The sequence below is a fragment of the Nomascus leucogenys genome, chromosome 3 (assembly GCF_006542625.1).
Source record: "Nomascus leucogenys isolate Asia chromosome 3, Asia_NLE_v1, whole genome shotgun sequence".
Classification (NCBI taxonomy): Eukaryota; Metazoa; Chordata; class Mammalia; order Primates; family Hylobatidae; genus Nomascus; species Nomascus leucogenys.
The window spans coordinates 143,167,588-143,183,133 of NC_044383.1; the positions used below are offsets into that span (position 1 = coordinate 143,167,588).

At 43.0% G+C, this 15,546-nt stretch overlaps 1 protein-coding gene across 8 annotated transcripts in view; it reads left to right on the forward strand.

Annotated features, from left to right (window-relative positions):
- Positions 1-15,546, forward strand: part of ARID1B (AT-rich interaction domain 1B) — a 430,820-nt gene that overhangs the window by 377,025 nt on the left and 38,249 nt on the right. For all 8 annotated transcript variants that reach the window (XM_030809883.1, XM_030809886.1, XM_030809885.1 and 5 more), the window contains one exon: positions 9,424-9,569. In XM_030809883.1, the coding sequence (XP_030665743.1) occupies positions 9,424-9,569 (146 nt within the window). The remainder of the gene's footprint in view (positions 1-9,423; positions 9,570-15,546) is intronic.

A 15,546-nucleotide genomic window follows, 5' to 3' on the forward strand; every position in this document is an offset into this window, starting at 1 on the left:
ACTCACTAAGATGCTAAGATTCCTCTTAATCTTGGTCTTCATTCTTACTTTGAACTCTGTTTCTGCCATTATATAGATTTAAAAAACCAAACAGGATGGGCACAGTGGCTCACGCCCGTAATCCCAGTACTTTGGGCTGCCAAGGTAGGAGAATTGCTTGAGGCCAGGAGTTCACAAGCAGCCTGGGCAACGTAGTGAGCCAGTCTCTACAAAAAGTGAAAAACAGTGAGCTAGGCATGGCAGCGCACACCTCTAGTTCCAGGTACTCAGGAGGCTGAGGTGGGAGGATCACTTGAGCCCAGAAGTTCAAGGTTGTGGGATCGTGCCAGTGCACTCTGGCCTGGAGTAAAACAGTGAGACCCTGTCTCTTAAAAAATAATAATAATAACAAAAAACGCACAGACAGAAACCTGTAAGACTGTGGCCCTTGTTTTAAAAGTTAACTCGTACTGGATTACTTTCAATTGTTAAAATTCCTGCCAGATAAGAACCTGTCTGAATCCTGTCCTGCACAGAGTGGCTGGTGAGAACATAAAGAACTATAGCTTTGCTCAACTTGCAAGCCTTGCCTACATTTTAACCCTAACTGAACAATGTTTGGCTTTACCAAACTAAGTCACTTTGTGGCCCGGGCCACCGTTAACTCAGGAAATCTCCAAGAATTTTTAGGAGGATTTTTTAAAGATCAGAAATTACTGTTTTTCTGTTTCGTGGACAAGTGCATTTTTTATTAGGGGTTTCTACACAATATTGCTGTGACACAGTAATATAGGATGGAGAACTCAGGACCCAGATGAATTTTCTTAAGCCCACTGACAAGCCCATTAAGGCATGAGGGGTAGATAGAACGCATGTAAGATAGATGTATGCTTCACCCTCGCACTCCTAAAACTCAGGTTCGTCCATCAGGGATTGTTACCTACTCCGAGTATTGTCGGGCTGATAAGCTCTCTGTGTCTGAGGCTGTGTGGCTCCAGGCCTCTAAGAGACCTGCTCCCTCCACTCTGCTCCTGTGGCTCCGCGGCGGCTAAGCCACTTTGGGATTAGCAGTTCACTCTCCTTTACACCTTGTGACCTTGGAAAGGGATGCCCTGGAATAAAGGATGTGGCTATTCCTAGCACTGAGAAGTAATAGCCCTCCTTGGAAATAGCTGAGATCTTTTCTTAATGGTACTATGATCTCAAGATAAACTTTTTAAGTAAAGATCCTTAAGTAGAATGCAGTAGAGGTGACACTTTCTCTCTGTGGGTGACATCCATGGCAGCTAATGTTTCTTTCATGCTGTATGGATCTAGCTTCACCAGACCAGGGAACTGTGCCATTTACATCTTCTCAGAGGTCAGTGGGATGCGACATGATACCAAACCCCCAAAGTTCTGGAGAGTCATCCATTGCAGGGAAAAGACAGGATTTGGGACCCACTGCTACCCGCTGTGGCTCTCATCCACACTGTGCACTTGAGGCAGCCCGTGTGCTGGGGATCAGCAGGGAAAAGCTGAAATCAGAATCTCTGAACCAAATGCCTTCACAGTATTGAGGTTCATTTTTGTATGGTTGCCAGGAAAGAGTTCGTAGTAGCAGAACAATGGGCTTAACAAACCAAAGTCAACTTTGAGGATGAAGAGAACTTCCTTAGTTATCAGTTGCTAAAATTCAAGCAGCCAGACAACACTGTGTTTGCATTTTCTTCACACCCTGACAAGGAGACCTCTCGTCTCAGAACCCTTGAGCTCTATTTGTTCTCCTGGTTGCTTTGAGAGAAAAGATGAAGATCAGTGAGCTCCTTTAGGAACAACTAAAACTGATTACTTGCATTGAAGCAAAAAGGAAAGAGCTGAATCTTGAAATTGCACAACAGGTGCCGTTTCAGCAGAGAGTGCCAGGAGCAGAGCTGGTAACAGGTCGGAACCCTCTGAGAAGTCTGTGTGAAGTATGAACAAAAGGGAAAAATGTTTCTGATGTTAGAGGCTTTTAAGAAATCCAGACTGGAATATGCAGTATTCCTTAGTGCTTAGCAAGAAGAGCTTCGCCAAGATGCAGGAGTGAAAAATACAGTTCTTTGGAGAAATGTGGAGACAATCAGGAGAAATGCTTTGAAAACAAGAGGCCCTGTAGGCAGTGCCACATTTTAAAGGCCCAGGCAAAGACGTGCCAGGGAGAAGTTCTATTCTGAAGAGCTAAGGCGTAGCCACTGAAAAGATTATTCTTGAGAGTATGGTGACAAAGTTAACTACTGTTCCTTTACTTAGAAGTTCTCTTTCATAAAGCTGTTGCAAAACAATATTCTTCTTTGCCCATTCTTAAAGGAAGAAAATCAAATGTAAACATATAAGCCACCAAAGGGTTTGCGGAGTTATTAACAGGGAGCTGGAAGATAACTGGTGGCTGCTCCAGCTTGTCTGCTAGCATTGAATACGTGGAAGCTTTCTTTGAGTGAACAGGCTGCCTTGAAAACAGGTCACGTTCGCCAGTGGCGGAAGACTTAGACAAGACTCACAAAGTCTTACATAGGGGGTTCCTGCATAGGGAGGAAAGATGACCCCAAACCTCTGCTTCCTGACCTCAGAGTCCACCTGCCTGTGTGACACTAGTTGCTCAGAGGCCTGTCCAAAGCCAAACCCTGTCCACATGTCCAAAACTAAGCCCACGCTTTCCCCTGATGTTCTTTATTTCAGTGACTGCTCCATTATCTGCCCATCGCACAAGCTGGACACCTAGGAGACTGCTAGGCACAACTTTTCTTTTCCCCAGAGGACCTAATTCATCACCAAATCCTGTCCGTTTCACCTCCACGATATTGCTCAACTCTCTCTATTGTGCTCTACCACCTGTTCCAAGGCGCCATCATCTCTTCCTTGGGTTGTGGTAACAGTCTCGTAATGGTCAGCCCCACATTCGTTCTTCTTGCCTCCGATGTGTTCTTCCCAGCTCAGTCAGAGAACAGTGTCTTTAAAATAAACACATTTTAATGCCATTGCTCCTGCTTAAAAACCCCAGGTGTCTTCCTGTTTCTCTTAGGATAAAGACCAAACCCAGAGAACCATAACCCTGGCTCCCCACCACTCTCACTTCTTATTTTGCTCTACCGTATTTTCTTCTGGAGAGAGGCTCCTGGGTGCCCCAGGGCCCTTGAATTTGCTGTTTCTCTTTTCTTTTCTCCTCACCTGGTTAATTCCAGTGGATTGATCCCTCAGATCTGAGAGATGGAGGGGGCGTCATCCCTTCCTTGGGGCCTTTTTCTGTGCTCGCCTTCCTGTGAGCTCACATAACACACAGGCCTCTCCAAGCCACGCATGTGGTCGCAGCTTCACACTCGCTGCCCCGGTTGTTTGACTTTGGTTGTGTTTGTTTTTAGTCTTGGCCCGCTGTTGTGCTCATTCCTCTCCCATGCTTATCTTAAAACACTCATCTTGGACAAATGATTATAACTGTCAACTAAGCAGTAGGTATTTCTGATTAATTTTCATTACTTCTAGCATGTCTCCCTGAGCAAAAGGGGTAGAATCTGTTTTTTTAGTAGCATATGGTTATATATTTTTACAGGAATCTGCATTTTTAAATAAAGGCACTTCTATTCTTTGTCTTTTGTCTAATGAGACAAATGCCACTTTACTGCCACAGGATCGATTCCTAGCCAGAGCCACTGGCTTGTTGAAATTACATTATTTTGCCACCAGAATTGCTAATACAGTTGTTGTTGCTGATGGATTAGCCACACCAAAAATTGACCAGGGCTTGACAGTCTTATTTTCTGTTTTGATTGTATTTTTTTTTTGGCGGGGGGTGGGGCACATAGTGGTTTTCCCTCTTAAAATATTAAATTTAAAATAATCTCAACTGAGTTTCTCCTTCTCAATACTGCTTTGGAAGTGTCACCATGTAATTCGAGTTGAAAATCTGTTTCACCAGTGATGCTAGATACATGTGTGAGAAGAGTTTGTGTTTATAAAACATTTTAAATAGGGCATCCTGTGTAACGTTATGTACGCAATTGGATCCTCTCCAAAGGAATAAAGTAACACATTTAGAAATAAACTGCCGGAATTGAAGCTTTTCAAGGTTTTGAGTCCTGGTTCTGATGACTATTGGGTTTAAGTGATAAAGTGCCCCAAATTTTAGTGTTAGCCTAGTTTATTTTGTCAGTGAGCAATCTTTTCTGGCTTCATAACCCAGCTACATCTACAGTGACAGTCCGTATAGAGAAAGTTATGTACACCTGGCACTCACACTCATTTTCCCAATAAAGCGTGCACTGCGTGATGCTCATTCTGAACATAACTCAAGGGTGGTATTTGCAGTGGATGTGCTGGAGCTTCCCCCGTGTCTGCCACTGGGATGGGACTTTAAAGTGGCTTCACTCACAGGGTCTCCATTTCTTCTGTCTGTCCCTACCCTTCTCCAAAGAACTGTGTCAGAAACCCATTCATTTTAAAGATAACCTCACACTTCACCGTCTGTCACTGTTGAGAAAATACAGTGTTGATTGCTAAGATGATAAGGCCTAAATATTCTTCTCTAAAGCTTCAAAATTATTTTAAATTTTAATGTAGTTGACTTTAAAGCCAGATATTTAGAAAGATGTGGGTACTGCATGAAATTTCATACTAATATTTTTAACTGCTGAAAGCAAACTGTAGTGGGAAGCGATAATTCCTCTTTCTGTTTTCACACTGAACCATTGGAAATAGTCGCTTGAAAACTGGTGTTTGCTTTGGGCTTTTTTCCCCAAAGACAGCCCTTTGTTGGGATATGAATATGTAATGTTTGAGAAATCTCCAAAGTGAATAAAAGTAAAAAGTAAAAAGGCTGTTTGGGTATATGTGCAGCGTGAGGGCAGGAACGAGGAGTGCTGTAGGGAAAACTCACAGGTCCCGTTTTCTCAATTATTCTCCCTGTAATAACCTGGCTTTGCTTATAGAATGACAGTTCTTAAATACCTCTGGTCCCAACCAGATTTAAATAAAGTTCTTCTGGTTATTCCGCAGGTCAGCATGTTTAAGTAATAACTCCCCAATTTGAACATTGCCGTTTAAGAGAAGGAGGGAGCGGTGCTATGGTCTAACCCTGGCCCAGGCGAGCGCAGTGCCACTCGGCATCCTGGGGTCTGGGGTCAGCACCACCCAACCAGGGTCACCCCTACAGTGTGCATCCACTGAATTATTGTAAATGTTTGTTTCCTTACCCCCCCGCCCCACCCCGCCCCGAGATGTTCCTAGGCAGTCATTTCTACAGCCATGGACTCGGCATCTGCAGAGTCAGGACAGCTGTCCTTTGTAACAGACATGAAGCCTACAGGCCCCCTGGAAGCCAGAGGCCAAGGGTCCCGGGGGAGACTTTGCTTTTCCGGGTACAGCTTAGGTTTCTGTAGGATTTCACATTGGAAATGTTCTGCTCGTTTCAATTCGTGTTTTTGGCTGTTTTTGTTTTGTTGCTTTTGAAAAAAGCAAGTGATTTACTTCTTCACACTCCTAATTCATTTGGAGCCGCCCAAATGTTGCATTGGTCAGAAGGGGCTCAGCAGCCAGGGAGCGCTGCTCTGGGAAGGACCCAGCTGCTGCTGAGGTCACCTCGGAACCCAGGTCGCTGTGGTCTTGGGCATTGTATTTTCAGCCCCACCAAACAAGGAGCTTTTTGTTGTGAGCCACAGACTCCTCCTAGGTTAGCAACACCACCACGCTAAGCAGGAGTGCTGGGTTAGTTAGGGCGGCAGCCATCTTAGGAGTCCATCCACAGAGCCCACTGTCTCCACTAACCAAAATCAGTGGCGTGCAGTGCGAGCCTTCTTTTGGTATCAGGCCCATGTTGCTTGTTCAAAATTACCAAGACTCTTGGCAGTAGTGTCTCAAGCAAGAGCAAATAGGATTTCCTCTGCAATGGTGAAAGACTGGCTCTCCCCACCCAGACAGGCATCCACTGCTCTGCCCTGGCCACATGTGGCCTGCGCTCCTGGGAGGACTCATTTCCTGCACTGAAGGCCCAGTAGGCCTGCAGCAGGTGTCCAGGGAGCTGTTGTATTCATGTCTCCCACTACCCCTCACTGTGGCCACCTCCCTGAAGCCTGTATTCCAGGACTCCCGGAGAGTTTACACCCTCTGGTTTGTCATCTTTGTACAACCGCAGGTCCATACACCAGACAGATGGAAAGGCGTGGTGCAGCAGGCTGCCAGGAGCCAGGCACTTGGTCTCACTGAGTGTTAGCAGTGTTAGAGTCCCATAGAGAAAGAAGTGTAGTATACCGCACTGATAGTAGGTTTGGGGAATTCTATTTCTGCTACTTACTAGCTGTGTGACTTTAGGCAAGTTACTTAACCTTTCTGATCTTTATTGCCTTTATTAATATATAAGCATAATTCCACCTACCTTCCTCCCGGAATCTAAAACATTAAATGTGTATGCCTAGAATGTGCACCAGGCATGCGGTAAATACTTAATAAATTACTGTCACTATCATTACCAGCCCCTCCCTGTTCAGTTGTAAAAACTGAAATCCAAAGGACCAGAGCTCCCAGAGCTCCAGTGACAGAGTCAAGACCCCTGGCTTTTTAACCAAACTTTTAAAACTACAGATGTGCTTTGATTAAGGACCGTTACAACCAGCAACTGACATCCAAGGCATGGACCTTTAAGTCTTTGTTATTTCTTTGTCATTGTTAGTTTAAAGGTGTTTCTTAAAACCTGTAGCGTGTGCCTTCATCATCTTCTGGTGATTAAAGATGGACAGTGCTGTCCTGGGGGAGAAATCCTAGATGAGGGTTGGATGGTTACTTCATTCAGTCATTTGCCTGATGGATTTTCTATTCTGATTCTTTTTACCTTAGTATAAACAAGTGTCTCAAGGAACCATTAGTTTCATACATGTTAGTTACACTATATATGAGACGAAATTTAATGGAAGCTTGAAAAGGCAACCATCTTTGTAATGCCTTTTTACAAGAATAAAAATGTTCTGTAGTAATTCATCCCTTTAACAATTTAATTTTTATTATTTTTTTTTTTTAGTAACTCTCATGTGCAAGGGATTAATTAGGCCCAGATCCTCCTCTCAGGAGGCTTCCGCACCTAGAAGAACCAAGACATGCATAAATTATTTTAACATACAAAAGAAAGAGCTCAGTGCTACAAAAGGCATAGATGAAGCTAAGTGGAGAGGCAGGGCTTACTTTCAGGAAGGATGATGAGGACAGCCATCACAGAGCAGTGGCCACTAAAATGCATCTTGGAGAATGGGCCAGAATTGGCTGTGACTTGGAGGCAGTCACTGACATGGAAGTAGCCTTCCAGAAAACATAACCGTCTACAAGTGAAGGTGCTCTTCAGTGATTGTCTGCTAAGACACTGAGAGCAGTCCCATCAGGTGCCACTTTGGAAGCAGTTACCTAAATGCTCAATTGTCCCTTGTTTGAAGAACACCTCAGAAGGGGATACTTCTAAGGTACTTGAGTTAATGCCAACACTCTGCAAGATGATGTAAAGCCCTGAACCATATAGGGATGTGTTTATAGCTACTGTACAATTGTGTGCATGAATATGTGATGACCTAGAGGTTAATCAGAAGCTGTTAGATGATTTCAGATCTGTTCTTAATGAACTCCAAGGGGTATTCTAATTCTGATTTAGCAGTCTGCAGTTATTCAAAGTGGACCCTCAGGAAGCTAAGAATTGCAGGCTAAAGTAACGCCCATTTCTCCCTGAGCCACCCTCATACCTAAGAATCATTCAGCTTCTAACAATGTTATTTCCAAGCCATCATGGAGCATTAGATCGTACAGAATTTCTCTAGTTTGTCTAATATTTAAAGTAGACCAGTTATGCCTTTGATAGCTTGATTTTGCAGATGGTCCATGTTTGAACTTTTTGTACAGATTTTTCAGTTGAGTCCACTGAAAATAGGTACACAAAAGGAACAGTATATATTTTTTTAAATGATTTATGGACCAGACATGGTGGCTCACACCTGTAACCCCAGCACTTTGGGTGGGCATATCGCTTTGAGCTCAGGAGTTCGAGACAGGCCTGGGCAACATGGCAAAACCCCGTCTCTTACAAAAATACAAAAATTAGCTGCATGCTGTTGGCTCACACCTGTAGTTCCAACTAGTTGGGAGAGTGAGGCAGGAGAGTCGCTTGAGCCTGGAAAAGCAGAGGTTGCAGTGAGCCAAGACTGCGCCACTGCACTTCAGCCTGGGTGACAGAATGAGACCCTGTCTCAAAAAACATAAAAATAAAAAAATAAGATTTATGTTAATCTTTTAAAGGATCTCATTTTAAATGTCAACTATTATACCAAGTGATAGTTTAATGGTGGTGGAGGGGGTTGTAATTAATTTGGAACAGATAGGCAGTGTGTCTTTGGATTTGTACCCCTCTAACTAGCTTGTACTCCTAAGATTAAACATGACTAGCCAAAACTTTGAAAAATTTTTTAAAGGTATGCTCTTTACGTAAGAAAAGCTTGACTACAATGGTGGACTCTTTTGACATTTTTGCCACCTTGCTATCAGTTTTGTTTTTAGGGCATTGTAATTTTCCCTGGTATCTCTACACCACTGTGCAGTTTAAATCTCTCCCCCTCTCCCCCATCTCATTACCAACAGTCAGAGAAGTGACATTGTGTGACAGTTATCTGCTTCAAATCAGAGAATACTCTTGACCTCTTTGCAAGAGTGAAGAGAAGTCTGACAGAGCGTAAGACAAAACTAACAAGACGAAGTCACCAAGACCGCCTCGTAGGTCTGCACCACCCTGGGGACGGGCGACTGCATGTTAGGGACACGTGCAGCTGATCTAAGTGCCCATCCTCCTCTGTAACATAAAAAGCCCAACAAACAAGAAGTGGAAGTCTGATGTCTACTGTGGCATTTTAATGTAGGGAAATTGGTATGTTTTTAATAGAACCTAATTACCAAAGTTAAAGAGTAGGGTCGGGGAGATTTTTGGAAGTGCTTTCTCCCATATTCATTATATCAGAAAATTTAGGTCAAAGAAGTTTTTTTAAAAAACATTCCCACACTGCCCATTTGTTTTTCATTTCTTAACCTTTGGGTTTTTATGTGAGGATACTAAGTAGTGTTAATAGTCAGAAGTTAATTTTGCTTGCTTTTGTAATTCCTGTTCTTATTTCAAGTTCCCCCTTTCTTGCTTATATTCCTCTATATAAATAATAACCTGGAACACTTGACATGATTAAAAATGTGTAATTTATTTGCAGAACTTGTAATATTTGGAATTGTAAAGGGGTGTATTAAAGAGTTACCCAGCAATAGAATTCAGCCTTTCTCTCCAGGAAATAATCTGTTTTACACAAACATGAAAAGTTATAGCCCCGCCCCTTACATAAATGCATTAGTAGAAATGACTGCCAGGGCAAACCGCTGCTAATGTGCATGGTCGGTATATGTGTGCTGTGCTTTCTCTTCCTGTAGGCAAGGCAGTTTCCCCGGCATGAACCAGAGTGGACTTATGGCTTCCAGCTCTCCCTACAGCCAGCCCATGAACAACAGCTCTAGCCTGATGAACACGCAGGCGCCGCCCTACAGCATGGCGCCCGCCATGGTGAACAGCTCGGCAGGTAACCTTGGCAGCTCTGTGCTCCTCAGCCCCTCTCGCTCCCCTCTCCTCCTCTTAGGCTCCACCAGTGAATCTGCCTAAACGGCCCGAGAAGGTGGATCAGTTGGCGAAAGTGGGAATCATACTACTTTTCTGCTTCTCAGAAACTTGCTCCATCTATTTAAGACTTGAGAATTACATTATATTTTATGTAAATTATTTTTATTCAATCTGTGTTTGTATAACAAGTGGACATATTTCAAGTATTATCGGAGATTGTTAAATATACACACTAAGTTCTCTTTCTCTTTGGGAATTATTAGTATTGGAAGATCCTCAAATTCTCTCCATTTGGTGGAGACAATATTAAGAATTCACATTTCAGGGGAAATCGCTGGAAGGGCAGAGCAAGGGGGGTTTGAAGTACTTTTTACATTTAGGGAAACACCTCTAAACGTATGCTCGGAAGTAGCTGCTTCATAAATGCTCTGTGCAGATTGTCTCTATTGGGAAACTGTTTTAAATGTTTCATGATGTTTAGTTATTTTAACCCGTTTTATAATCTCCACAGTAGCGTTCTTAAAAGTCATGCCTGATGATTGCAGTGGATGAGTAGCCAATGTGTGGAAAATATCGAGAGTGTCTAAAACTGTGCATATCTCCCATGATCTTAGACTCTTCAAGACCCTTGAACCCCCTCCTCAGGTTTCGTAACTACCTAAAGACAACGAGTGCCACTTTTTACATAAAGTGATGTGTATTTCCAGTGACCTGTTACTCTCTATCACATGTTAGAATGGATCTCACGGGAGGATTCCCTCCTTCAGAGACTGCAGGGCGTGGCTTAGCCATTGTGTATCCTGTGATGCCCCGTGATGCGTTAGGAATGCATGGGACAGCCAGAGCCTTGGTTCTTTCTGATGACATTTTTTCGTTTCTTCTGCCTTTCACCTCCTTTCTGGCCTCTCTGTCTTTGAAAGGCCTCCCCAGAAGTTCATGTTTCTCTGTCAGGCGGAACAGCCAGTGAGAGGCTGGGCTTGCCTCCTGTCTGAGCTTCTGCGTCGTTGATTTCTAGGACCTAATTGAAGGGTAACATTCCATGATGACTTCTCTTGAAAGATTTGTGAAAGAGAAACATATAGAAACTAGTGGTAAAAATGAAGGTTTTTAAATAAATAAAATAGCCCTTCCTGATGCTGCGTTGAGTGCTTCTCCATCACAGTTTGGTGGATGTTTTACATTCGAGATGAAGGTGAAAAGCTTGCAAACAGCCTGTTAGCTGGAAGCCTCTTCTTTCCCTAATCTCCCTAACCAGTGCTGGCCCAGGTAACAGAGCATTGGGTCGTGACACACTATGTTTTGTCTGACTTGCTGGAATAAAATTACTTCAGAGCATTGAAACCACACAATCAATTTTCACCTAATATCAGCAGTGCTCATTTTCCCCTTCTTCCTTTGGACCCCAGAGCCACAAAAACAACCAGCAACAAGCAGATGGCACAGTGCCCTGCCTCAGAAGATTTATGTATTCCTAAGGAATAGCCAGCTTAATGGAGATTCACAGAGAGGGTTTCTTTCTGTTCTTATTATTCAGATAATTCAGCTATTCATTATTCCGTACAGAGGAAATCTGTTCAGTGAAACACCATCCATCCTCACGATCTTTTGTATGGGGTGGTAGTGTATTTTTTACTGCATTGTACCTTTTGAAACATTGAATTTTTAATAATTTAAGCATCCAGTTTTCCTCTACACATTGATCTGATTTTATCCCACTTTGATTAAGTGAAATGCATAACAGAGGAGGACTGGCCATTTAGCATTGGCTGTGCACCTAGCGGCAGGTACATGTGAATCTGCTCTTACTGCGTTCTGATCTCTCAGAGAGACAGGAGTGACGCAGAGCATTACAGCACAGCCTCTGTGAGCGTCGGGATGCGGGAGTGTCCACCTGACTGCACAAGAGATGGGCCAGAAATGGTGGGATCACCATCACTTCAGTCTCCTTGGTTTGGGCCTATGGAGATAAATTACCAGTGATAACAGCAAAGCATTTCTCCATCAAAATATACTTTTGGAGAAGGCGAAGACAATATAAATGATGGCCAGGTCTGGTGATGGAATTTTCTGAACCTCAGCAGCCAGTGCAACTGGCATTCCAGCATCCTGTTCGCCGAGTTCAAACAACTGTGTTGTAGGCAGTGTACGGGGCCAAAAAAAAATCCTCCTGTGTAGTGACAAATTGTTACAGGCTTCAGTGAGCAAGTAATTATTTAAATGGAGTCAGTGTGAGTATAAATGTGACAACTATTTCTTCACTTAAAATGCCAAGGGAAGGAGGATGGTAAGCAGTGGGAATTTTTCCCTCTAAAGAGCTTTTTTGGTTTTGTTCTGTTTCAATTATTTAGATTAAAAGGTTAGAATTATGTATTACTGTGGGCAAAATTACAAATCATGTATACCCTTGTTAAATACACTGTAATACAATACATGCGTGATTGGTTAGGTTTTACTTATTTGTGTTGAGTTTTATAATATCCATTAGTCATTTGCACTTGTCTGCATATAAACCGTCATCTTAAAGTGGACATCTAAATTCCAAAAAATATATCTCCCATCTGTGGTTCTAAGTTTGCCTCACCAGACGCTACTCTACAAAATGTAGGGCATTTCTCCTACTGCCACCTATAAATAGCACAGGAGCGGCCATATGTGCCGCTGGAACCAGGCTTTCTCACAGAGAGCCCTGGGCACATTCCAGAAGTGAGTCCTTCTGCTAACCTAGCACCACTCAGTCCCAAACGCAAAGTGTCCTGTTAATGCCCTGCCAGTACAGGGTATACCTGCTCCAGTAGGCCTTTACAAAGAAAAAGGCAGTCACACTACCACAAAAAGTGAGAACGTCCTACCTCCGGACCTCCTGCAGTGCTTGTTAAAACTACCGATTCCAGGGGTCCCTTCAGAATTCTTGAGGTGGGTCCAGGAATCCGCATCCCTGACCACTTCCGCAGGTAGTTTTCATGCATGCAAGCTCAAGTTTGAGAAGCGCCAATGTGGAGGTATTTTGCTCAACAGTCTCCTGGCAGATCTGCCACCAGCTTTGTGGGGCATTAGCTGTTTACCAGATGATTTGCTCCTTTGAAATTGAAAAAAAAAGAAAAGATCCACAAAACTACACCTAGAATATCAATCATCCAGCTGGATCACTGTTTTCTGTCTTGGGACTTCAGGGTCTCTCACAAAGGAAGGTTTGGGTCTTCAGCACCATTGCGAGGGGCTGGTTGTCCGGGTTGTTTGTAGAGGTTGCTGGGGTGCTCACTTGCATGCTTGCTCTAAGGTAATGATTTCAAGTGAATTGCTGCCCTCCCACCATATACAAAGGACTTGATAAAAGGGTTTTGATAAGTTATGAAAACCAAATCTCTTAAACTGGGGGAAAATATATCCTGAGGTTATGCCAAAGTATGTGGACGGCTCCAGACTCTGTAGGTGGCTGGGGGAGCTGCTTTCCTTGGAAAGCCACCCAGCATGGCCAGTGTCCTGGGGGTGGCCACAGTGTGGAGGGGGCGCTGATGGCAATGACGGGATATGCAGGGCCTCCAGCGTGCTTGCTGGCCCCGCCCTGCGCCTTGGAGGGTCCTCCCGGTTAGAGCTCTCAGGACCTTGCGTACCCAATGAGAGCAATGCATCTCCCGAGCCCTTCTTAGATCCTGTGTGTGTTACCTTCACGGTGGACTTTCTGTCTTGCCACATGTAAACATAGTCATGAACATCCACGGATATACATACGTAGATCAGCCCTCTGTGTTTTCAAAAACAAGAAATCAAATATTTTGCAATCTGGTGTATTACCATGAAATGAAAAGAACTGTGCATTTCTGACCTATTTCACCATCTTCTAGGAATGATTTTGCAGACTTGTAAGGAGACTGAGTAAAGGAAGAGGAAGAAAGCAGGCATGAGTGTTGAAGTTGGGTTTGACTCATGTCACATGTTCTTTACGTTCCTTTTGAATATATTAAATCCAGTGTGGAATAGCTGCCTTAGGACCTTGACCCACACTGACTGTAAGAAATCGTTCTAGTTCTTAAATTTCAATGGTAAAGCCAGAGGCTGGTGCTTGAAAAGTATTTACAGTGCTCAGGCAGCACTTTCTGCAGTCACAGATTCCTTACTGCCCCTTTTTATGTCTGAACTTTACATACTGGATTACTCGTGTCAACAGGAGAAGGAACAGTGCCTTGATTTAACACGTCCTTGTAATAGTCGTGGTCCTTCTCTTCTGGGAAAGGAGAAAAAACAGTGCCCCTGGAGTCCCATTGCCTTGGGAGGCATATGGCTCGTTTCAGTGATTCCTTGAGAATTCTGGTAAGAAGTCAAAAATAAGCATTTAAATAAAAAGAATAGTAAAAACCACAGTAAGGAAAGACCTTCTGATCCATTTAGTAAAATAAAACATTTTATAAGGTAGAAATATTAAATAGAACTATTTATTACTCTAAATTCTATCCTTATTTATCTCTCAAAATAATAGAACAATGCCACTTTTGATAATTTTTCTATTCGCACACCCAAAATGCCTGTTTTAAAATATATAATAGAGAATGAAGAAATTTGGGGAATTTCAGACCAACAATATGTTTATATTCATGTAAGTCTGATTTTCAAATCAGTGTAAATTGTCAGTAATTTCCATAATACGTATTGGCCTAGTTCTGTATGCTTACAAGTTGCTTTTGTGTACGCTAACACATTTAATGCGTAAAATAGAATCTTACTATTCCTGCCTTCAAAATAATATTCATACATAATTTATTGTAAATACTGACAAAACTACCACTTAAAACCATTGGAGAAGCTCGATGCCACAGAAGCCATGTGCCCATGACTTTACCACTTTCTCTGGATTTGCTTTGGCTGTCATTCCTTTGAACCCACTCTAAATCAACTAGCCAGGACATGTGGACTCGCATAAATAAGCCCCTCTTTTTGCACTCATCCTGCTCTTTTTATCCTTCTGTTCTTCTGAAAAGGGTGTTTTTTTAATGTACAGGTTTACTAATTCATATCTCGTTAGACCCCAGAGACAAAACTGCGTGGAAGCAGTCCAATCCGCTGCTTTGAACAAGGCGGTCTTCGCGGTGTAATATCTCTCAGCTGCTTGAGGTTTCACACATTCACAAAAATAACAGCATTTTTAGCTGATCCCAATAGATTTTTCTCTGCAGCTGCATCACTTGAAAAAGCTTTTTGTTCCAGTTCTTAAAGTCTAAGTATTGAAAGTAATTTGAAAAAAAGAAAAACATCCCAATTATGATTTGTGTGTGTTGTGATGACTTTAAGGACTGACTGGGCTGCAAATGGGCTTTGAAAAACAAGCCAGTGTGCCCGTGGAAAAGACGGGATTTCAAAGTGTATTGTTGAGTGTGCTGATGTAAACTCATGGGCACGTGGCGGAGTAGGCTTTTTTGGCAGGACCTGTGGTCTCAACCTGCAGTGATGCTAACGATATTAGCAAATTAGCACCACAAAGCTTGCCAGCTAATTCACCAGAGCCTGCTCACTCTCTCACTGCTGTAATTAAAACTAATTATTTTCTAAAACATAGTAATACATGAATATGTGCAATAATCATTTTGTAGTGGGCAATCTGCGGAGCCTTTTTTAAAGCTTTTTTTTTCTTGGCACATTACGCTACATGTGTCCCGCCATGGTTGAGCCAGCACTTCCATTTGCAGAATGTAGAATGGGCCCTGTTCATCAAACCTCAGGTTTATTTTCATTTGAAATAGGCCTGGTTTCTGCTTCTTCCCACTCATGTGTAAGGCTCATCATTCTCTCCCCTCTCTCTCCTTCCCTCTCTTCCTCACTCTGACTCTTCAACATCTGGTTGGTGCCTCACTCGCAGCCCCTGCAGCCCAGTGTTGCGCAGATGGTTTTCACAGTGGGGTTCTGTAGAAATTCAGCTGTTACTCCCTGGATAGCTACACTGATTCCTT